Source organism: Emys orbicularis, chromosome 2, assembly GCF_028017835.1.
Source record: "Emys orbicularis isolate rEmyOrb1 chromosome 2, rEmyOrb1.hap1, whole genome shotgun sequence".
Lineage (NCBI taxonomy): Eukaryota > Metazoa > Chordata > Testudines > Emydidae > Emys > Emys orbicularis.
The window spans coordinates 75333553-75357945 of record NC_088684.1 but is presented as its reverse complement, the minus strand read 5'-3'; the positions used below and the strand labels follow the sequence as shown (position 1 = coordinate 75357945).

Genomic DNA, 24393 nt, shown 5'->3' with positions numbered 1-24393 from the left:
ACATACGTTCTTTATTAGTACACAATTAGAAACCTGGGGTCCCATGTTACTAATCCTTACTCAGACAAGTAGTCTCATTAACTTCATTGGGGCTACTTGCATGGATAAAGATGAGCAGAATCACTTCCCAGACTGTGCCATGACAAGTCTGGGGCTCTGTGAGGTAACATGCATTGTATTATTTGAATTGTATTTTATGGTGTGTTTACTCTTGATCCTCTAGTTAGTTACTAGAATTGAAACAATATGAAGATAAATGGTGCTTGGATTAGTTGGGGAGGAAATGAACAGCAGCAAGTAGTAGGTTGTTCATCTGCTTAATCCCACCTCTATCAGAATGAATTAATAGTTTAATGAGTTTTGTTTACACTAACCATTAATTATCTTTAAAAGAACCAACTAGAATATGGAGCTCTCCAGGATGGTATTTATAAATGTCTTAATCTGTGAGAGTTAAATTAACAAAATAGTATTTGTCTCAGAAGTTTTAATGGTGACATTTCGCTTGTCATTGACTCCAAAAATGACATCGCAAAGATATAATGGTAACATATAGCGTGGCCATTGATGGCAAAATGACATACTTTTTTTTCATATTTGGGCAAATGAGGGATGATTTGGTTTAGATGAATATCCATGCTGTTCATGCTTATGAGGCCTTTTTGAAAGGTCTCTGGAAAATGCATGGTACATATGCTTTGCGTAGCGCTGTACTGCACAGGGATGTTTGATATCAAGTTTCCTCCTGAGTGCCCACTGATCTTTCTGTAATACAAAAAATATTGATGGCTGTTAGGGTTATCAAATAATTTAAAAATTACAATTAATTACAAGGTTAAAAAAATAGTCGTGATTAATTGCAGTTTTAATCGCACTGTTAAACAATAATAGAATACCAATTTAAATTTATTATAAATATCTTGGATGTTTTTCTACATTTTCAAATATATTGATTTAAATTACAACACAGAATACAAAGTGTACAGTGCTCACTTTATCATTTTTATTACAAATATTTGCACAGTAAAAAAGATAAAAGAAACAGTATTTTTCAATTCACCTCATACAAGTACCGTAGTGCAATCTCTTTATTGTGAAAATGCAACTTACAAATGTAGAATTTTTTTTTTTACATAGCACTCAAAAACAAAAGAATGTAAAACTTTAGAGCCTACAAGTCGAAGCATGAAGGGGCATATGAATGTTTAGCATATCTGGCACGTAAAGACCTTGCAAAGCCATCTACAAAAGTGCCATGTGAATGCCTGTTCACACTTTTAGGTGTGAACAAGAAGCGGGCAGCATTATCTCCCGTAAATGTAAACAAACTCATTTGTCTTAGCGATTGGCCGAATAAGAAGTAGGACGAAGTATATACCCACGCCCTTCGAGAAGTTTTGGGCCTTGGTAAATCATGTTCACTGTGGGCCTACCCTCTCCCATTTCATTTTATTTACACAAACATTACAGACATTTGGGGGGGGGACGGGACTGAGCTTGGGGCCCCAGTATTGGTACAGTTGTCCCCACTTTCCCTCCTTCTCATCAGCCCTGTATATACCAGCTAACTGACCACTAGAATGCACTAATTGAAGCTCAGTTGCAGTAAGTATAAGATCCATGCAGATTGGTTTGGTTGAATTGCTGGGGGGGTTGCCTGCTGGCCCATCCAGTTGGTCTGGGGTCTGGACCACCCTGAAAGCCAGACCTCTTGTTTATGTTTGTTTAGAACTGCTGCTGAAACTGCACACTTAACTTTGTTGCCTTCTTGTTGCACTTATCTTCTTATTAAGGCCACCTAATTTGTGTATTCTAAGCCCACCTGTCCCATCAATCGGCAGCTTGCTTTCTATTGCCTGTCTGGTCCCCCTCCATTACTGGGTCAGAGTAAAAAAAATGCTTGTGGATAGTTCCATCTCCTTGACCCTCAGCTGGCTTAACATCTGGCTCCCCCTTTCTTTCCCCAGCCTGACTCTGGCATCTGGATTTAAGTACTAGTTGTGTCATCAAACTTGTATTTAGATTTACTACTTCCACAGAGACAAACTGCATGTAGGGGTGGCTGGCTATCTGAAGAGATGGAAGCTTCTTTTAAAACAAGTTGGCTTTACCTTGGTGGCTAGTTGCAGCCAAAAGGAGTTAAGCTAGTTGGGAGGTGCAGATAAAAGGGACTTGGGATCCACTCCAACACTTCTGTTGGAGTGACATCCTCCTCTTCCAGTTGGAAGATAGGAAAATAGATTAGGTGGCAAGAGCATCAGAAGGAATGAACTTCCAGCTGTGTGTTCTGTCTACCTAGCCTAGTCTAGGCGGATGCTCAGTCTAACCTGCTGAAAAGGTCACTTATAAGCGTTTCCTTGTGTTACAAAGACCTAAGATACCAACTAAGTCTGACCATAGAACTACATCATGCAACCTTTCCCAGTGTTTTCCTGCTCCACTTGCCATATGTTAGCAAAAGTGTCTTTGTCTAGTACATACAAGGAGGTTATGCTGTCACTAAGGCCTGGTCTAAACTGGGGTGGGGGGGAGGGGAATCGATCTCAGTTACACAACTTCAGCTACGGTGTCTTCACTGCGGTAAGTCGATGGCTGACACTCCCCCGTCGACTCCACCTGCGCCTCTCGCCCTGGTGGAGTTCCGGAGTCGACAGGAGAGTGCTCGGCAGTCGATTTATCGTGTCTAGACTAGACGCGATAAATCGACCCCCAATGGATCGATTGCTGCCCGTCCCAGACGGTAATGTAGACAAGCCATAAGTTTGCGTTCTCTACCCTCTCTCCATTGGCATTACAGCACATGCAAATGGGAGCAGAGCACCATAGATGCTATTGTAAAAGGTAGAAATAAAGAAATCCCCTCATATAAAAAAAGAATTACAGACCATTTAAAGAGGATTAGGGTGATGTCTTTATTCATAATAATATGCATTTCTTCCAAGGTGCAGATGTACCTCAATATGTTGTAAGATATAAGGACAATCCAACATTTATCACTGTAATAAAAAAAAATCTGTACTGTAACCTTGTATCTTTACTGTGTGCATCTTATGAAATATTAACCGTTCAGTTGAGAAACAAATGCTACTAAGGATAAGAACAGCTGGAATGGTACTTTGGATTCGGATTTGGATGAATCCAGAGTTTTGAACTAGAGCAATTTTTGAAAACATATTGAATGATCCTCCACCGCTGGAAATTTTGACTTGCAGTGACCTGATAAAGTCACCATAGTAACATCAAGATACACACAAGGTTTTCCCTCTGACACTAAATTCTGGATTTTTTTTTTCCCCCTTTAAGCTACCCTGGTGAAAAGACAGAATGATGAAGTTTAGATTGGGCAGGGAATCTAAAGAGAAGGGAAGATTTTACAAAGCACGTGGCAAATGTATTTAAGAGAATGAAATATGATTTGAAGATACTACTGTACCTTTTCTTTTTAAAACTATAATTTAATCTGTCCAAATGCAGTTATACTTTATTCTGTTTTTGTAAAGCACTTTGACTCTGGTACAAGTTACTGAACAGGATTTTCAAAAGTGCCTGAGTTTGAAAGTCAATGTGAGATAAGTACTTAACTTTCTTAGGAACTTTTGAAAATCCCACCAGCTCTGTAAATTAATAAGAGTAATTTTCAAGCTGCTACCCATAAAGTTATGATTCAGGAAAATACTTAAGCAAGTGCTTAATTTTAAGCATGTGCTTAATTTCTGTTGACTTAATGGGACTTAAATTCACACTTAAGTGTTTTCCTAAATGGGAAATGCTTTTTTCCTGAATTGAAGCCAACCTCACAACTTCTGATGACATCTCAACTAAACTAATATTTTATTTATGATTATTTTATTAGCAGATATGGTGTTTTCCTTGCTATTTTCTCCTGATTGGTTTAAGATGGAAAAAAAACATTTGTTATTTATACATAAAATATCACCTGAACTATGTGTACTATGCTAAAGTACTAACGCATGAGTCGATTTTGGTTTTTTTCAATATGTGAGTATCTGATGACTGTTCTTAAATTGTACGTAGTACATCTGGTGGACATTTGGAACGTTATAGAAGCATTACGAGAAAATGCATTAAACAACTTGGACCCAAACATAGAATTGAATGTGGCTCGTCTGGAAGCTGTGCTTTCAACTATTTTTTACCAGCTCAACAAACGGATGCCAACTACTCACCAGATCAACGTAGAACAATCCATCAGCTTACTGCTCAACTTCCTGCTAGCAGCCTTCGATCTGTAAGTTTACCTCTACTATCCATATATGTTCCTCTTTTTCCTGATCAGTGGAAGGATTTTGTCTGTTTGTTGTGTCACTTCGAAAAACAGATAACAAACTAAAATTTCTATCCAAAATAATGAATGTTTAAATAGAGCTAATGTTGCAAGGGGAACTGGCGTAAAGGAGCTAGTTTCTGGTCTCATTTATACTCAATTATATCCAGAGTAATTCTGGTGTATTCCACAGAGTTATCAGGTTTAAATGGGAATAGAATTACCCAGAGCAGAGTGACTCCACGCTTATCTTGCATTGTTATGTATTGAAATATCAGAGATTGAAACTACTGTAATGATTCTGTGGTAGTGACATAAATTAGTGGCTCATTATTTATTTTTGCTGCAAGTTCTCGCAGCTGCAAGCAATTTTTCTGGTTCCTGGTAATGCAGCCTGTTATAAGACCATGGCAGAAATAAGATAAGGATCAGGAGATGGAATAAAATTAATGTTGTCCGTTACTGCCTAGACCATGTGTCAGAATACCTGTGTACAACAGGGGTGAGCTCAAGATGGAGACAGGTTCCTAGCTTAACATTATAGATGAATATACAGTGTGTAGATACATATTATGGTTATTGAATGCAGAGACATGAATGTGTTATTGCCATTCTTAAAAGCATCTGAATAGCTTGAATTCTCAAAATAGAACAGCTTTTTAGTTTGACACATGCAAATTGCCTATTACCTCTTTACCATTTATATTTTGAAAATGCACCAGGTGAAAACATTGTTTGAGAAGGATTAAAATAAGTATCTTCCCCCCTCCTCCCTTACGCATACTTGATGGACTTCTTATTTGGTATTGTGCACCTTTCAGAGCCAGATCAACTGGTATGGCTTAGTCACCATGGTAACAACTGGGGGGGAAAGGCAGTCGTTCCACATGACAAAGCTGCAGAGGCACAGTGTGTCTGTATTGTGCATCCCCTCCTTCCCTCTCCAAGGAAAAAATTCAATAGGTTGTGAAACTGTAGCCTTCAGGATTTTTTTTTTTTAAAGGCAGTAAAACACGTAATGGGGTATTTTAATTCATGAAAAACCTTGAATTCGTGACTTGACAAGAACAGGAAGAAAGGAAAATGAAAGCGCTTGGGCATGTGCGCTGGAAGGTGCTGCACATAAACTGCACCCCTGCTGTAAAAAAGAGGGAAAGATTGATGGCTGTGAAAGTGAGAACAGTGATAATGTGTTTGTTTTGGAGCTCATCAGATCCGGGGTAAAGGTACCAGCCATATGTCAGGATTCCTTACAAGAGAAATGGAGGGAAGGCTTTTACTCCTCAGTTCTTAAATGGTGAAATTGAATCTATTTTAAAGGCAGAGTTTCTACATTCCCTGTAAACATCAGACGTTCATATACTCTACCCCTAGGGAGTACCTTGGGGAGTTACTGATTCAGGCCTCAGACCAGCTCCACAGCCTCTGTTCCTGCCTCTAAGCTGGAATGCCCTAGGTGGGACCTATCGGTATGTCATCCCCCCACAAGAGAATCTCCTATGGATCCACATAACAGCAGAGCCATCAGACTCCTGCCCCAAATACACAGTGTATAGCATGGGGCGTGGCTCAGAGGCAGGGGATTCACATCTCTGCTCATGCTTCTTCTGCCTATTTAGAAGAACCACATGGTTCTGCTGTGGTGAAGGCCCTGTGTGCCGGTACAAGAGGGGGCAAGGTTTTTCCCATAAATGCCCGAGCACAGAAACAAACAGTGCAATATGTTTGGAAAAAACAGGCATTGTACTGCTTTTATATATACTGTAAAACCCAGTAGAAGGCAGTAAGGCTGGGTAAAACCTTGACTATGTCTCCTCCCCAGATTAGAGTACTTGGCCTGGATTCATATATACACCGAGGTCCCTGTACTCTGCTCTAGCAGTGTAAAGGAGACAAAGTAGATGTCAATCACATTGAAATCATAAATTTAACCCCTAGTAACCCTGTTCTCGTTAACTAAGGATTAGAGGCCTGTCTCTTACCCCTGTTTTTAGAAGGGAGATTTGCACTTTCTGGTCCTCAGTCTCCAATTAATTTGGGAGATTGAATCTTTTTTAAATTAACATTTACATTAATATATAACAGTCTCGGACATTCAATTTTATGTATCCTCGGGGGCGCCCTAATAATCTGAATCCCAACTTTTCCAAGATTTTGAGTGTTTCCTGAGATCTTCAGTTTGGAAAGGAGAAAAATAAGAGGAACTACAATAATAAAGATGTATAAATGATAATACAATAACAAGAGGGAACTCTATGAAATTAAAAGTCAAAATTAAAAGGACATTTGAATCTATTCAATGTATAGTTAGTGTGTGAAACTCACTGTCAGGGGATAGAAGAGCTTAGTATGTTTCAAAACAGCATAAGGAGGTCAGATTTCCAAATACACCTCTACCCCGATATAATGCGGCCCGATATAACATGAATTCGGATATAACATGGTAAAGCAGCGCTCCGGGGGGGCGGATCAAAGCAAGTTCGATATAATGCGGTTTCACCTATAACACGGTAAGATTTTTTGGCTCCCGAGGACAGCGTTATATCAGGGTAGAGATGTACTGGGCAAATCCATGCCTAATTTGTTCATGTGATTAAGGAGATTGCACATGGAAATTGGGCAGTTGCATCTGCTTCAAGGCATAAGATGATCAGCTGGGGTCAGGAAGAAATGTCTGCACTTCTACCACTCTATGGCACAGTATTACACAACAGGATGGCTAGTTCAAACCTCTCAACCATTTAGCGTAGGCCATTGTCAGAAACATGATATCAGACTACATGGAGTGCTGGTCTAATCCACTACAATAGTTCTTGAAAAGGTCTCGATTGATAGTGTGAAATACGTTACAAACTCTCCTCTTGTCACACTTACTCTGTATTGAAATGTGGATGCTGTCTTCATTGACCTGGAGACTGCAGCTTGTTGTTATGCTCTTTGGGATACCTGTATTAGGAAGCAAGCTTCTGTCTCCAGGCTACGAAAGATACAAGACATAATTGGAGGGGCTTGGTTTCACCCCTCTCTTTAAACAAATGTCTTTTCTAGAATTAAAGTCAGTCTGTGGAGAAGCTCAATAGCTGTCCTGAAAGCAGCTTCTCATTTGCCTTTCCATTCAGATTCGCAAAATGTTAAATTCCGTGCTCTCTCCAGCTTCGTTAATCAATGCAAGTTATATAGTCCTGTTAACCATTAAAAAAGAAGAAAGACGTGCAAAAAGTGCAGTTCAGAGATTTGGACATTATACGTGTTGCTCAGTTGAATGAAAGAGCTCGGCTTGATTCCAATTAATTTCCTTACTGAAATATTTCTAAGAAAGGAAACTCTTAATTATACGCTGTGACAATTCAGAGTTCACTGTCATGATTAAGGTGTTAAGAGCCCCCATAATTATTTGAAGAAATTCTGTTCCCCTTGGAAGTGATAGTATAGTTTAAAAGCCTGTGTTTCATGTCTAGTCAACTATGAAATCAGAGTTTTTGTGCCCCTCTAATGGGATAAATTTTTTGAATTTCAAAACATTCAGACGATACTAATTTATTTTCTTTTGGTCTCTGCGTTAGACTTTTATTTTCTTTATGGCAATTTCAGCATAAATATAACTGGATAGCTTAACAGGTGTCAATGCAGCTCATTTGGTACCACTCTCATACTTGGGCCAGCGGGCTGCAGGCTCAAGTCCTGGACTGGAACCTGGCCTCATACTCATTTTTGGCACTAGAGTGCAGTACATAGGGGTACTGCACTGTACCCCTATGCATTAAAAAGAGGACTTTCTGCTCCACTCTGACAATTTAAAAGCAAGTGGCAATTTTTGCAACAGTAGGGGATACCCCTAGTTCCAGCATTCCCTTATCTCAATACTCTGTTGTACTGTTGCTTAACACGTACAGGCTGCTATGTTTGTACAGTCACCTTTGCTTCAATATTATTCTATGAAGGGTTTGGGGGATACCTTCAATATGAAAGGTACTATACAAAATCTTGTCTGCTCTCTGTTCTTTCTACTAGTAAAATTGTAAGTCTCTTTGTGTTAGTCAGCCTGCTAGGTTTTATGAGCACTTCAGTTGATGCACTCTGAATTCAATGTATACCTGCATGATGCTATCGGCCTGTGGCTGAGGTATTTACTCTTATGTAGCAGCACTTTACTCAAGAGGTCCTAATACTGCTAAAAGAGAGGAGCTATATACTACAGAGCAGAGTTGCCTGGAGCATTTCTGGGCCCTGGGGACTTTGGAAAGTCCTAGACCCCGTTATCAGGTCCAGTTACCAGTCGTGTGTATGTGTATATATAAATTTTGGTGGGCAAATTGAATTTACACTGGCTCTAATTTATGTATTTATGAATACAAATGACTGATACAAAATAGTGTCAAAATGAATCAAATCAAATTGAGAGATTCAAAACATACATATAATATATTCCTTTCCCACCTCCCCAGCTCCCATAACCATTCAAGTGTGGGGAAAGCCTCTGTCGCTGGGGTGGAAAGCTGAAGGCTAAATGATGTCTGCCATTCAAAAAATATAATCCTATAAGTAAATATAACTAAACCTATTGGGAGGAATAGCGAAATCTAGAGCATTTCCACATGGCTATTTCTTCATGTAGCTTCTTCAGTACCACTTAGAAATGCAATTGCTTCCATTTAGCATTAATTTGTGTTACATTTAACAAGTACTTTAAAAGCAGATGAGCATCTCCGTGTCAAAGATTGAGAGTAGAAAAATTAACAAAGGACTATAAGATGTCATACAAAAGGAATGGTAACAGACTGCACATAGTGAACTAGATCCTCAGCTGGTATATAATCAATTGAGCTACACTAACTGTGGATCTGGCCCACTGTGAGTAAAAAATGACAAGGATGGAATTGTAGGAGATGCAAATTTATTTTAAAGATTTCACAATCTGATTTAATCTTTTGAAATTGAACAAAGAAATAATACACAGACAAAATGAAAAGAGAATGTGCACAGAAAAACAGCATTAAAGAATATATCAAGGATTGTTATTTTTTTCTATCCCTTCTCTTTTAAGTGCTACCAGAGTGAATTCATTTTTTTGTGTGCTTCTCTACTTTTACTTCTTTTGGTAAAAATATAAAGTTTAAACAGATTTTAAAAACAATGTTGTCATATTTGGAATCTCACATATTAAAATTGTAACACACTGATCTAAAAGTGAGTAAGTTGACAGGGCTGTAAAGATTGTTTAGGTAACTCAGTTGTAGGAAATGCCAAACAGCCATTCACTTTGTAAACTTTGAGTCCTCATATGCGTGAAGCACATCGCACATTTTAATATACTAAATTGAGAGTATTTCTACAGGACAACAGGACAGTAGTGTGTTGTTAATAACCAAAATAAAACAAGAGGTTACACTGTTATGTACATGTATTGTGCTGCTTAGATTTGGGGGTTAGCAGAGGGACAACAGTGGGGACTATATTCAGAAATCAGGTAATCTTTTCATTCTGGCAAATATAATTTCCTCCATTCAGGTCATGATTGACAAGCAATAGAGCTGTTCCATAAATGTGGATGAAGAAATAGATTTCATCTTGTCGTCACTTTCTTGGCTATTGCCAAAGCAGTTAGAATAGCCATATAACTTTTAATATCCAGACTCCAGAATCCTTATACATAGAGTTGGCTTGTGGAGTCTAGATGGACACCCACTGTGTCCTCTAATGGAGCATAGACTGGAGGTCACAGAACATCTAGTTCCCCACAGTGACACAGAATCTTATGGCCTCGCTCTGCCACCCTCATACTGAGAAGTGCCCTGTTCCATTATTAGTCCCATTGCTGAAACTCAAAGGAAAAATGGGTTTGTCATGCTGTAACATTGAAAAGAAAGGAATTGGCTGACTGTGAAACAATAATTCTCTTTATTAGGATGAGAATATGCTCTCAATGATTTAGTTAAACAGAGAGATAGGAACCCACTAAACATCTCCACGGGTAATAGGTAAATGCTGCCCCAACGTAATTTGTATCTTAACTGCCCTGAGGGAAGGTGCTGAGAAATCCAAAGAAAAAGTAAATTTGAAAAATTTGAAACCAAAAAAAATTAATGCAAAAGAGGAGGAAATTTATTATTTTTAGTGAGATTGTACATTTTAGCATGTTCATGCTTCTGCTTGTGATAGCATAATTCCTTTAAACAACCTGTGCTAGGTTTTTTTCATACCAAGGGAAATGATTTTAGAATTTAAAGCAGAAGGGCTTATAATGAAGATGGAAAATATTAGCTCAGAAACTGGAATGTGCTACGGTTTCTGTATGGTAAATAATCACTGAGGTGGATGCAGGATAATTGGTATGGAAATGGGGCAGCTGAGTTTTGCCTTAAAATGGTTCAGTGAAAAGATCAACCATTCATAAAATGTGTACATTGCATATGGACACTGCAATGTACAGGCTTGTTCCTTCCAAGGAGGAAAAGGATCCTTATCATCTGACTGGGACATGACTACATTTGTAGGAAAATTATTATAGAACTTTTTTTGCCCTATGTTGGATACCCTCGTATGTGTTAAATAGTGTTGAATAGAATAGAATTTGTGTGAAATTAAATATACCAGATGCTTAACTCCTTGATTTAACCAATGGTTTGTGCCATCACTCCTGGAGGGAAAAGTGTGGGATTCTGCATGGCCATATGGGACTAGTGAAACCCTCTATAGTATTATGTCAGTGCCTCCAAAATGGTAAATTCTGACAGTGCCCAAAGGGTGGTATTTAAAAAGAGGCTTTTCTTGAAAATAAGATGATTTCAACACAGGGCCTGATCCAAAGTCCATTGAAAATAAATGGTCTGCTGTTGACTTCAGTGGGGTTTGGATTGGGCCTTAGAGTCCATGTTTTAACTAAATGCCTTCTAAGATTGCATGTAAATCAAGGGTATAATTGAAAAAGTCAAATGGCTTGGAACCATTAACTTGTACAATAGCTAACCTGAGTAACCACATGTTCTTTAGCCATTATCCTCATCCTCCTTTCCCCACTATTGCTTTTGCACTCACTTGTTACATCCTGTTTCAAATTAAATTGTAAGCTTCTTGGGCAGGAACTGTCTGTATGGACAGTTCCTAGCATAGTGGGGCCCTGATTTTGATTGGGGCCTTTGAGCACTACAATAGTACAAATAACAATAAATAATAATAATAATAATCAGCTTAATGCACGATGTGCTAACCAGCATTCAAATGTTGTTCTGATAAGCTTAATATTAAAATGTGCCTTGTTGATGCTCTTAAAGGGTCTCTGGTGGCTTTACAGAGAAATCTGCCATTGTATGTCCTCTCGAAAGAAAACAGTAAAAATATGAAAAGAAAAATGCATTGATCTGAAGATTTTATTTCCAACTCTATGGACCTGCATATAATATATGTCTGGTGTATTATGTCATGTCAAGGAGATGCAGTTAAAATGTACATTCATGCTGGTCAGATCATGCCATATAACAACTTTTTATTATCTAACAGGGAAGGACATGGTAAAATTTCAGTTTTTGCTGTCAAAATGGCTTTGGCAACTCTTTGTGGAGGAAAGATCATGGACAAATTAAGATGTAAGTTTTGTTTTGTCTGTCGTTCATCCCTGTATTTGGTAAGATATCAAATTGTGCCAGAATGCTAGGTGGACCTGATGGGATTAGACCATGCTTATATTTGGTGATGGTGAGGTTTTGCTGAACCAATTTGCATCTTCAGATAAGTCCAGTTCACTGTTTGGATGGCTTCTCAACCAGTTTTGGAGCTAGGTCACATATGTCTAACTCTGATGAATACAGTACAAATTTGATTTCTATTCAGGCTGATTGAATTAAAAGGTTATCATAAGTACAGTCAAGTGCAGCAAATGTCTAGCATTATGAAGTATCATTGGACAATTTCCTCTTTCATGACATCTCTCTCATTTTCACAGTTAGAAAAACAATACCGTTTATACACTGTTTATATTTCCTTTCCAGGGGCACACGTCTATCCCTTCTGCTTTACAGGATTTGTCTCATTTCCCAAACAAATCTAGCTGCAGAAGCATTGAGAGACTTCCTTTTAGAATTCTTGTCCCTTGGGATCAGCTTCATCTAGAGTACAGTGCTTAGTTCTCCCTTTTCTCTGATGTTGTGCATAAGGATAGCTATTGATTCCCTGAGTCCATCGGCTGTATGCAGTGGCAGGATGTAGTGTGACACTGGTTTCCCAGCAGTAAACTGCAGGGTCCTTCACTTGGAATTTCCCTCCAGATGCACCCAGTGTGATATCTGCCATCTAGAACAGAGGTGGCCCTAACAGCCTGAAAAATGATAATGGTCCCTTAGTCTAGCATCCTCCACTAAGTTTTGGAGCCTTTTAAACTTTTCACTTTCTTACTCGAAAAAAAAAGTCTACCATCAAGGAAAATAAAAAAAGAGTAAGAGCTATAGACTGACAAATTGTTGTAATATTTACATGACAAATAATTTAAGCCAAAAAAAGTGATAAGATTCAAGTAATGCATTTCAAATTTGTTGAGTGTTCTACATGTCCAAAAAATCATAAACAGCCTCATGAACTCAGGGTCAGAATGGCACCAGACAAAAAGTTGTAGTTGATGTTTTGCACTTTGTCAAATTGGATCCATTCTATCTGACTAAATTACTCACTTACGTTAAGCATCAAGCACCAGCTAAAAAGGAACGACACCACAGAGCCACAAAAGCAGGAATATTTTAATATAGAAATCTGATAGTTTTCTTACATGTGCTTTTTTCTTTTGCGTCTGGCAAGTAGGCTAAAATTAAAGGTGCAATAATATTGACGTTTTCCATAAGCAGAATACATTATATAAAAAATCTCATTACTTTACGTTCAGATTATATGTTGTTGAACTAAGAGAAGATCTGTAGTTTAAATGAAGTAAACCTCTCCTTTTCTTGCTCTTTTTTTGTTGTTTTTTGTTTTGTTTTAATTTCCCCAGATATTTTCTCAATGATTTCAGACTCTGGTGGAGTGATGGTTTATGGAAGGTATGATATGTTTCTGCGGGAGGTTCTCAAACTTCCCACTGCAGTTTTCGAAGGTCCTTCATTTGGTTACACGGAGCAATCGGCAAAATCCTGTTTCTCTCAACAGGTAAAGAAAGATGGCATCACTGACGTATGCTGTCAGTCACATGACTAATCAAGTTTTCTTTCATTCTTTCTTTTTTCCTTTACACACACATACGTGCACACACAGTCATGCTGCTTCTCTTTCCTGCTACAGTTGTGCATACCTGACCTTATATCTCCATCATGGTGAAATCCAATTCTTAAACCAAGTATCTTATTGTTCATGTCTATGGTGAGGCAACAGATACACTTGAAATGCTCCGGTGAAAAAGAACTGTTTCTCACCTCTTCTTTGTTGGAAATGGAAGCCTACAGGCAACTGAACATCTGATTTCCCTTGCAGAAATTCTTAGTAGGATCCAAGAAAGTGCTGAAGTTACACAGAAAGGAATATGGCATTTGTCACAGCACATCAGACTGTGTGGATGCATTGAGTCTGATATCCTGCCAGTGGCCAATACCTGATGCTTCGGAGAGGGGAGGGACGGACTCAAAAATACCCAATACTACATGTAGCTGATTGTGCATTGCTCTGTTGTATTGGAAGAAGAGAATTCCTTCCTGGGAACTGCATTGATTTACACCCTTAGAAAAATATTTGATTAAATTTATCTTACCACCCATAAGAAATTCAGTAGTGCAATACATGCAAAGTAAGGGAAGATGTTGAAGCTGAGAAGACATTGGGAACAAAGCGGTATTTTTCTTCTCTTCTTTACTGCTAAATTATAGATCTAGGGCTCCAAAAGGAATTTATACTTCCTATTTCCCTGACAGGCAGGATAAACATGATATGATATATTCATCTTCCTATCAAACTGTTATCGCAATTGCAGAGATTTTAAAAAAAAATTAAATCTGAAGTTGTGGAACTCTGATGTGCTGTTGCTTGGACAAATGTTGTTCCACAATCTAGTGACATGGGGATGTGTACTCACTACTAGGGTATCTCCTGGACACATCTGGGAATTAGCTCTGCCAGCCAGATACCCTCTTCTTGCAGTTCCTCAGCCTGTCATCTCACTCTCTCACTATGTAGCCCCTCTTTTGCACTCAGGAACTGCAGTGCCTCGCCTTTGTGGATTAGTCCTCCTGCCAAGTCACAATAGGCCTCCCCTTCCAGGGTAATAAAGCTAGTCCAGTTGGCATCTCCATGGCTCCTATGCCACATCCCAGTGGCTGGCAGGGGAATCCAGGCCCATCCTCTATACTGGGTATCAGCCCAGGGACTCTATAACAAGCAGTCAAGGTCTGCATAGTCCTCCCCCTTATGCTGTTTCCATGGGCTTCTTCCTACCTAGCTCTCGCAGGCTTTCTTTCCCCCACAACTCCTCTGGGGTTGACCCTTCTTCTAGGTCTAGAACCCCAGGGTTTATTCTCCCTTTTGGGTTTTCACCTGCCTTCCTCTGTGCTCCCAGAGAGTGACTGCAGCCTCTGTCCCTGCAGCCTCTTTCTATTGGAAACTTCCTAACTTTATAATCCAGCCAACTCCTGCCCAGCTGAGCCTCTTGTTCAGTTAAACCTGGCACTTGCTACAGGTACAGCCAGGTACCCTCAGGCCCACGTTAACCCCATCAGGGCCTGTGTGGGGTACACAACCCATCACCCCTCATCTCACAGTGTATATTTAGTTTCAAGTTTCCAAGCAATTGATTAAAAACTGCAGGAGGAAAAAAATGACTTTTAAAGGTATGGAAATTACTGTCAGTGTCCTTTTAAGGGACATTGCTTCTTTAATCCATAAAATCAGTGACCACCAAAGGAGTGCAGCCATAAAGCTGTCAATGAAGCAGAAATTACTTTATTTGGTACAAATCAAGTTTTAATTTATAGCTAGGGCCCTACCAAATTCACGGCCATGAAAAACGTGTCACGGACCATGAAATCTGGTCTCCCAGCGTGAAATCTGGTCTTTTGTGTGCTTTTACCCTATACTATTACTAGGTTATAGATTACCCTTACCGCTGGTTGTTACCCTCTGGAATAAGCTTTGCTGGGCAGGAAACAGGAACGGCTCGCATCTCTGTTTCATTGGTTGCACTGCTCCGTGATACACCAGTAGCTGACATGTTTTTTTATAGATGCTGACTTTCAGATAACCTACTGAATGGACAGTAACCAGTTTATTAAATATGACTGTGTTAGGTTTTAGTATTGGTACCCAGACGCTGAACAAGATTGTTTTGAATAACATATGCCTTAGTTAGGATTCAGTGTCACTGACCCAAATTATGACTGTGGGAATTTGTTTACCCAATTTATAGTTATTATGTAACTTAATTTTTTTACCAATTTGTTTTTTCCTTGCCTTGTTGTTGTTTGCTGCCATTCATTTGTTGATTTTTACCTGTGTGTTGGTTAAACACTTTAGCAATATTATGCATATTGTAAATGTTGTGCAGCAATAATATGACAATACAGCAATAATACAGTTGCTTTTATACAGTAGCCAAATTTATCCATATTTTGATGTTAAAGATTTAAAACCACAGGCACATGAATTTACTTTGCTTAATAATATAAAGTTTAAATGACAGTTAGACCTGGTCCAGCTAGTGGTTTTTAGCTGATTGCCTACTTAATTGTTTATATATGGTAGACTGAGGTATAATTGACCAGTCTGTTGTTTATAAAGCACTTCATTTTTCTTTTTCTTTTTTTATGTTTGGGGTTTTTTTTCTGTGTACTGATATCCTCTGGTGTCTTCGGTCTGTAGGATGCAACATTAAACAGCTTAAGTTAGTTAACATAATAACGTTTTTGCTTGTTTGTTTACATTTCTCTTATTTTCAGTAACCAAAATTTAATACACAGATTAGCTTAGTTTATTTACAATGTAATGGGGACCAAGTTTTTTATCATACAAGCTATATTTTTGCAATTGTTGTATAGACATTTATTTTCACTTGAGGTGCATTACTAATATTTTATACGAAATATAATATTTAACTGTTAAAATAGATGCTCACAGTTTTTTGTGAGAAGGTGTATTGCTTTCCCCTGCTGAGTACTTTGTTTTAGCAAAAGAATTAGTAACAGAATTTTTACCCAAGCTTTCTAGAGTTAATTTGCTTGTGATACCAGTTCCACTTTTGTTAACTATTTAGGAGCACAAATTTTAACAACCATTACTTCCTTTTAACACAAAAGAAAAGTATATAAAATGAAAACAAAATAAATTTTAAATGCAGGTTTATGCAAACACTTTGAGAGTATTAAACTTTCATGACACTTGGTTGTGTTTGGGAGCCAAAGGTGGGAACCTGTTGAAATTGTTTGCTTGGCTTTTACATTTTGCAACATAACCAGACATAACATAAATTGTTATATTTTTAGCATTTTTGCTATAACATCTTTATAACTATATATTTAATACTTGATAAAGGCATAGAGAAGTTTATAAAACCCAAATATGAAATTGACATTTTGTTAATATTATGTTTGCTTAATGTTGATGTTCCTCTTACATTTTTTTCCTTTGAACTAAAAATCCTGTGATTAGTAAAAGAAAGTCCTTTGTGTTTGCAATTGCATTATTTGTTGCGGCAGAAATAGATGTACATATATTTATAACTAAGACCTTTTTGAACTTTGCAAAAAATTGGTATTAATAATATTATGATGGTTGCACCAACCATAATATTAAAATAGTATGGTACCGCGTATATTGAAAAAGTACAAAATTGACTTTTGTTGCAACAAAATAATAATAATAAAAAATGTTACGTGACACACACAACATACAACACAGGACAGACTTACAATTAAAAACAAATGGCATCAGAATTCTATTTATAACTATAAAAATTAATAAACATTTATATTAAGTTATTTGCCAAATTTATTGTATTACTTTAGTAACTTAAGGCATTTTACATTATTTTTATATTAACTTTATTTTAAAACCCTGCTATATGGAAATAAGGAAAACCCATGTTTCAAATATTAGTCAGTGGTTAGGATTAGAAGCAGAGTCTGCATTTCTGTTGCTAGGCAACCGTATCTTCAAGAAAGTTAGGAGTATTTTCAGCTGTTGCATTCCTGAAGGGTTAAAATAATTAATTCACCGGATTTATTTAAAGTAAAGTTTTTACCCTGTTTTCTCTTTGTTTGTTGTTGTGTTCTGTTTTTAATTCCTTTATCTTTTAGAGGTGTGTGTAAAAACTATAACTTTTTAAAACAAAGAGAGAAAGCAGAAATGAGGAGAAGCAGAGGGGAAGAGGCGGGTGGTGAAGAGCAACCTGAGAAGGGAGGAACACCTGAACCAAGAGAGATTAACTTTATATGAATGAACAGTATTGTAACTAATTACAAAAAATTATATATAAAGGCCTCATTTGTAATGTCACTGCTGCAAATTTCTGTTTTACTTCTTATACACATAGCACTGTGAAACATACTGTAATAATGCTTATCCCAGTATTTCAAAACGTTCAACCTACTACTCATAATAATACAGATGGTAATTGTGACTGTCCTAATAAGAGTGTGTTGCTATCTGTGGTACCAAAGTAAAAGGGCCAGATTTGGGGGGAGGGATAGCTCAGTGGTTTGAGCACTGGCCTGTTAAACCCAGGGTTGTGCGTTCAATCCTTGAGGGGGCCACTTAGGGATCTGGGGCAAAAATCAGTACTTGGTCCTGCTAGTGAAGGCAGGGGGCTGGACTCGATGACCTTTCAAGGTCCCTTTCAGTTCTAGGAGATAGGATATCTCCATTAATTTAGTTACTACAACACCAGATTGGAAAAGGATTGTTATGCTTGAATATGAGGTACTATCATATGTACACATACATACTATATATATATACCCTATATACACTACTAATACAAATATGATATCCATATTATCCCTATATGTTAATTATTTGGGAGTGCCCCCAAAGCTCAGTCATAACACTATATTCCTCAATCAAAGTTCCGGGCCTACCATTCCCGGGCCTACCATAAAGGAACTAAAAACAATTGGAAAATAAAATCTATCCATCAGTCGTATGAAGGAATGAGCAGACCAAGGGACAGATGGAGCATAAATGTACTGTGAATGGTACTGTAAGGTGGCCATATAATAGTATTTAGCCCACTGGGTCATAGTCAGTCCATGCATTATGCTTTTCCGGGACGATAGGTAAACATCCTCCCCATAAAAAGACAAAAAGTAGGGAAATGTAGTAGAAAGAGAGAGCCTGAATCATGGGCCTGGTGCAAAGTCTGAGGCCTGAACCAAAGTCAGCAAAAGTTATGCTATGAACAACAGTCAGGCTCTGTCAAAAGCAGATGTTTGCCGGCAAGTCAATGTCCGGTACACAAACTCAGCACCAGTATTGCTAGCATTGCTAACACACACTGAACACATTCCAGCTGGCCAGCACAAGAACACCCCAACCTAGCACACAATAAAATGGTTTGACAAAAGTGATGAATAGTGATATTTTGTCTAAAACATTAGGAGTAAAAGAACAAAGCCAGGTAGTGAATAGGAATGTTTTGTCTGACTCAGGAGGAAAGTACAAGAGGAGGTAACAAACATGTCATGAAACGTGTAAGGTGACACGTAAGTTGTTTATCCCAGATTGTTTGTCTCATTCTATAAATGTTGGGATCCCTCACTTTAACCCTTAGTCTGGCCTAAGGACAGTGGAAAGTCATGCCACTGACTGAGCTGGTTCATTATCACAGGCATACATGTGTTAGTGTAACTGTAACCATTGAGCCGGGACATTAGCATCGTGCTTCATCAGCAGTAAACATGTCCGGATGCCTTCGCTACGAAACCAAGTCTTGTGGTCTTATTGGGCAGTTCAATTGGAGCCTGATGTATGAACTGTCTGGCCAGAACTGGTGCGGCATGCAGAAAGAACACATGCACGCAGCCGAACATCTGATGACACTATACAGCATTTCTCCCATTGGGGGTTCTGACCTAAAAGGGAGTTGCAGGGGGGTCCCAAGGTTATTTTAAGCGGGTCACCTTTCCTTTTGCACCGCCTTCAAAGCTGGGTGGCCAGAAAGCGGCACCCCATCCAGCAGCCCAGCTCTAAAGGCAGCGCCCCGCCAACAGCAGCGCAGAAGTAAGGGTGGAAATACCATACCATGCCACCACTTCTGCGCTGCTGCCTTCAGAGCTGAGTGGCGGCTGCTGACTGAGGGCCCAGCTCTGCAGGCAGCAGCCCAGAAGTAAGGGTGGCAATAACATACCATGTCATCCTTCTGTGCTACTGCTGGTGGTGGCTCTGCCTTCAGAGCTGGGCTCCTGGCCAGCAGCTGACACTTTCAAGCTGCCTGGCTCTGAAGGCAGTGCCACTGCAGCGCAGAAGTAAGGGTAGCAGTACCGCAACCCCCCTACAATAACCTTAAGACCCGCCCCCAATAACTCCCTTTTGGGTCAGGACCCCTACAATTACAGCACCGTGACATTTCAGATTTAAATAGCTGAAATCATGAAATTCATGATTTTTAAAATCTTATGCCCATGAAATTGACCAAAATGGACCGTGAATTTGTTAGGGCCCTATTTATAGCTCCATTCCAAAGAGAATTCCATTGTAGAAGAGCTGTGCTTGCCTCTGCATCTGTTTGCTTGTTCAGAGCACCACTGTGTGTGCAGCCAACTTAGTCCCTCTCCAGGAGCAGAGAGAACACTTTACGCTACTTGATTATTTATGACATGGGAAATTGAATGAACTTTCATTCACTAGTTTTCTTTCTGCCCTTCTCCTCCTCTTTTCAGCTCTGCTGCTGATAATAGTGATATTTGTTGATGGCAATGGTCAGCGAAGCCATGGCAGGCATCCACAGTAGAGCCCTATAAGGCAAATCATTATTCTGTGAGCTGGTGCTTAACAGCACAGAGTTCCTGTTTATTTGGGAAGAGAGCACTCATTCGCAGATGAGGGGAAGAGCAGGTGTATGGTAAACAGATGTTAACCATCCTATTAACATGTTTATTGATACGGGCTAATTTTTGGTACTGATGCAGCTCTTTGTTTACTTTCAGATTAAATTTGTAAAGTACTGAACATTTACACTTTTTAAAATAGCAAAAAAATGTGGGGATTATTTCTAGGGGACACTATAATGGCTAGAAAGGTCTTGTCTTTTTATTAGATGAAGAACTGAATTTCTGGCTATATCTGTTCATTAAATATCCCATGACGCTTTTCACAAATGTTAGTTGGGATAGTTACATGCTGCCTGTATATATTTCCTCTGCAGTTACAACAGGGTACAGTTTTCTTCATTACTTCCACTCCTAAAACTGCTGTGTAGTGACCCTGCCGCTATTGAACAGCTGCCATTTCACTAATGGGTAAAAATGATGGTTTGTACAATCAGTCAATATAGTCTGGGAAGCACTTTGGGATCCAAATGAACGCAATAATCTATACAAACAAATATCACTGTTTTTATCTATAAATATTCCAAATAGGACTCAACATTTATATATGATCATTTTCTTCATGGGAAGGCATTAGTTCTTAATTTCTGTCAGTAAGACTTACTGTCAGTAAGTCTGTCGAATACTATGAGAAGTATATTAAAAGGTAGAGAGTCTTAACAGTGGACACATCTCAGAGAGGAATCCGCGTAAAGGTCTTAAAAACGTGAGAATAAGATTTTAGTTAAAAATTTTCAGAAATGCACGTGTCCCATTTTCCAAAACCAAAAAGACTTAGGGCTGGTCTTCACTACCCGCCCGGATCGGCGGGTAGAAATCGATCTCTCGGGGATCGATTTATCGCGTCTCGTTGGGACGCGATAATCGATCCCCGAATCGACGCACGTACTCCACCAGCCCAGGTAGGAGTAAGCGCCGTCGACGGGGGTGCCGCGGTGGTCGATTTGCCGCCGTCTTCACAGCGGGGTAAGTCGGATCAGATACGTCGAATTCAGCTACGCTATTCCCGTAGCTGAATTTGCGTATCTGAAATCGATTCCCCCCCCTCCCCCCCGTAGTGTAGACGTAGCCTAAGGTCACTTAGGAGTCTAAGGGCTTGTCTTCGCTACCCGCCCGGATCAGTGGGTAGAAATCGATCTCTCGGGGATCGATTTATCGCGTCTCGTCGGGACGCAATAATCGATCCCCGAATCGATGCGCGTACTCCACCAGCCCAGGTAGGAGTAAGCGCCGTCGACGGGGGAGCCGCGGTGGTGGATTTGCCGCCGTCCTCACAGGGGGGTAAGTCGGATCAGATACGTCGAATTCAGCTACACTATTCCCGTAGCTGAATTTGCGTATCTGAAATCGATTCCCCCCCCCCCCCCGTAGTGTAGACGTAGCCTAAGCCTCACTGAGGAACAATAGGACTTAAACCTCTAAGTGTCTAAGTCACTTTTAAAAATGGAATGTATACACTGTTGAAAATGTTAATCTCTGTCTTTATTTGTCCTTTCATTTTTTTTTAACTTTAGCAGATATTGGAGTGGTGTCTGTCACTCTGGATGGTAACGGCTTTTTGTTTGACACGTGTGCATTAGATAGGACCAATGGCATATAGTAATATGAACAGGTTGGGAAAATGTTGTGTTCTTTCTTGGGGGGCAAGATTTAGGTCAGAACCCTTAAAGTGAGTGATTACTTAATAAATGGCACAAACTCCCTCCATGAAGAGAACTGCTGGTTACAGGTGGCAGACATTATAACCACTAATACCTTCATCTTCTGTTTTTACAACCTTTGGCAGTGTCATTTTCTTCTCGGTTTATGGCTTGAGGTTTAAGAACTTCATTTCTTCATTCCCAAGTACTTTTATAAAAACATGTTCAAGTCACCCTGATTTCTGTGGTTACTGTTTTTTTTTTCTGTGTGTGTGTATTTGTTTGTTTTGAGCAGAAAAAAGTCACATTAAATGCTTTCTTGGATACTGTCATGTCTGACCCCCCGCCACAGTGTCTGGTCTGGCTACCACTTCTGCATCGATTGGCAAATGTTGAAAATGGTAAGTGATGGCTGCTCACCAAGTTTAGTTAAAGAATAGCAGTTGCAATGGGGACATCTAGGCTATATATGATGAGCTTCTCAGTTTATGGATGACATTATAAGAGCTACTATACTGAGGTTATTGATTCCAGGTGCCATCTTATAGCTGCTAATCAAATAGGATGGCTTACTGTCAGTCATTCCACTTGTAGTCTTGTTTAATTTTTTGCTGTGCTCTGGAGTTTGTCCTAAATATTTCCTCGCTTTCTATGCCCTTGATAGCCAGAGAGCTACAGTAGGTGGCCCACTCATGCCACACACACATTTGGTAAAATCAAAGACCACGACATTTATTAGCTATGACATAACAGCACTAAAGGAGGAACAGCAAGGCAGCTCCTTCCCACACAATCCACCTGGCAGGCTAAGTCCAGTGCAGGTTGTAAACTAATGGCCACAATGTCCAAGTAGTCCTTAAAAGGAGGCTACTCCTAAACACCTCCCTGCAAAACTATCTATCCAGAAGACAGGAGCAAGAAACCTCAGATCCAACCTTCTCTCTCTCTTATGTGAAGGATGCGGATTTAATTGAGGGGGTACCTCTGAACCAGACACTGAATCACTCCCCTGGCTCTGAAATGTATAGATTCAGAGATTTTACGGTCAGTGTGGACCATTCTGATCATTTTATCTGACCTCCATGTAACACAGACCATAGAATGCCACCCAGTAATTTCTGTATCAAACACACAACTTCTGTTTGGGCAACTTGGGAGAGGTAGGCAGGTAACCACTCTGCTCACAAAGAAGCAGGACTATTGGTCTAACCCCACAGATATAGATTCCGTAGCAGAATGCAGACACTGCCGCAGCATTGAAACTGCAGTCGCAACCACAGAAGGACCCCAGTACTGTGGGTTCATTCCATCCTCTCCACCCCTCCAAGCCCTATATATTTCCCCAAATAGTTCTAGCAGATCCCCACACAGTTCTCTTACACAAAGCCATCTCTTCTACTGTGCCCAATGACCTGTATTTCGACCTTAAACAGGAAAAGGATACATAATAGGAAGTACACTTTCAGTGTCTTACTTAGCAGAGTACACCTGCTCCTAATATGGTATTTCCCCCACATGGCTCTTAAGAGGAGTTTGGCATCTAATCCTTTGCAAATGTCATTGACAATATATCCTTTAATGTTGTGGATCTAGAAGGAATGGAAGATTTAAACCCAAGGAAACGTGTTAAGCCTTTATATTTAAACATTCAATTAACAATATGAATAAATTTTCAAAAAACAAATAATTTCCCCATATTTCCCTTGGTAGCCAGGGGAAAAAATCCTCTCTCTCTTTTGAGACTCTCTGTCTAATGGCGTAGCTGCTAGCTCAAGGAGCAGACATGTTTGAAAATAAACTTAAGAGCCTCACTTTCTTAGTCTGGAGGGACGAGGGTTGTTGTGCAGAGGATTTTCTGTTATTACTACCAGAGGTCATTGGGAAAGTGTTGCCAGCTCATTTCCTCTCAAGTGCTCCCTCCCGCCTGTCCATAGAGCATAACTGGAGCTTCAAAGGGGGATGCATATATGTATTCAGTTGCAGATAAATACAGTGTACATGCTCTAGTGTGCAGAGACAGGCAGAGGCAATGGGAGTGCCAAGTTGTGGGGGGGGAAACATAGCTCTTAGCAGCATGAATAGTAAAAGATGCCATCAATCAGTCTAATATTCTAGGGCAGTGCTTCCGGGTGACTCACATCCTCCTTATTATATACTTTTGGTTGGAATGGTGGACAAAATGGAGCCCATTCTTAGGGCCAGATTTTCAAACGTGGGTACCAAACATTCAGTGCTTAAATCCATATCTAAATGTGGTTAGTTAACTACATCAGTCGTAGGTGATTAAAATAGGTATCTAGATGCCTTTACATAGATTTAGGCACCTAACTTTAGGCACCCATGTTTGAAAATCCAACCTCTGACCCATAGGCTCACCAACTCAACTGCTAATGATAACAATAAAAACCTTCACCTTTCCAGAATAGCAACCTATTAGAGCCAGGTAGATTTCCTTCTAATTTAC

The 24393-nt window shown here is 39.4% G+C and overlaps 1 protein-coding gene across 15 annotated transcripts in view; it reads left to right on the top strand.

The window, feature by feature from the left end:
• DTNA (dystrobrevin alpha) overlaps window positions 1-24393 on the top strand; it is a 287748-nt gene that overhangs the window by 199041 nt on the left and 64314 nt on the right. For all 15 annotated transcript variants that reach the window (XM_065399382.1, XM_065399396.1, XM_065399398.1 and 12 more), the window contains 4 exons: window positions 4036-4249; window positions 11783-11868; window positions 13260-13414; window positions 22225-22330. In XM_065399382.1, coding sequence (XP_065255454.1) covers window positions 4036-4249; window positions 11783-11868; window positions 13260-13414; window positions 22225-22330 — 561 coding nt within the window. The remainder of the gene's footprint in view (window positions 1-4035; window positions 4250-11782; window positions 11869-13259; window positions 13415-22224; window positions 22331-24393) is intronic.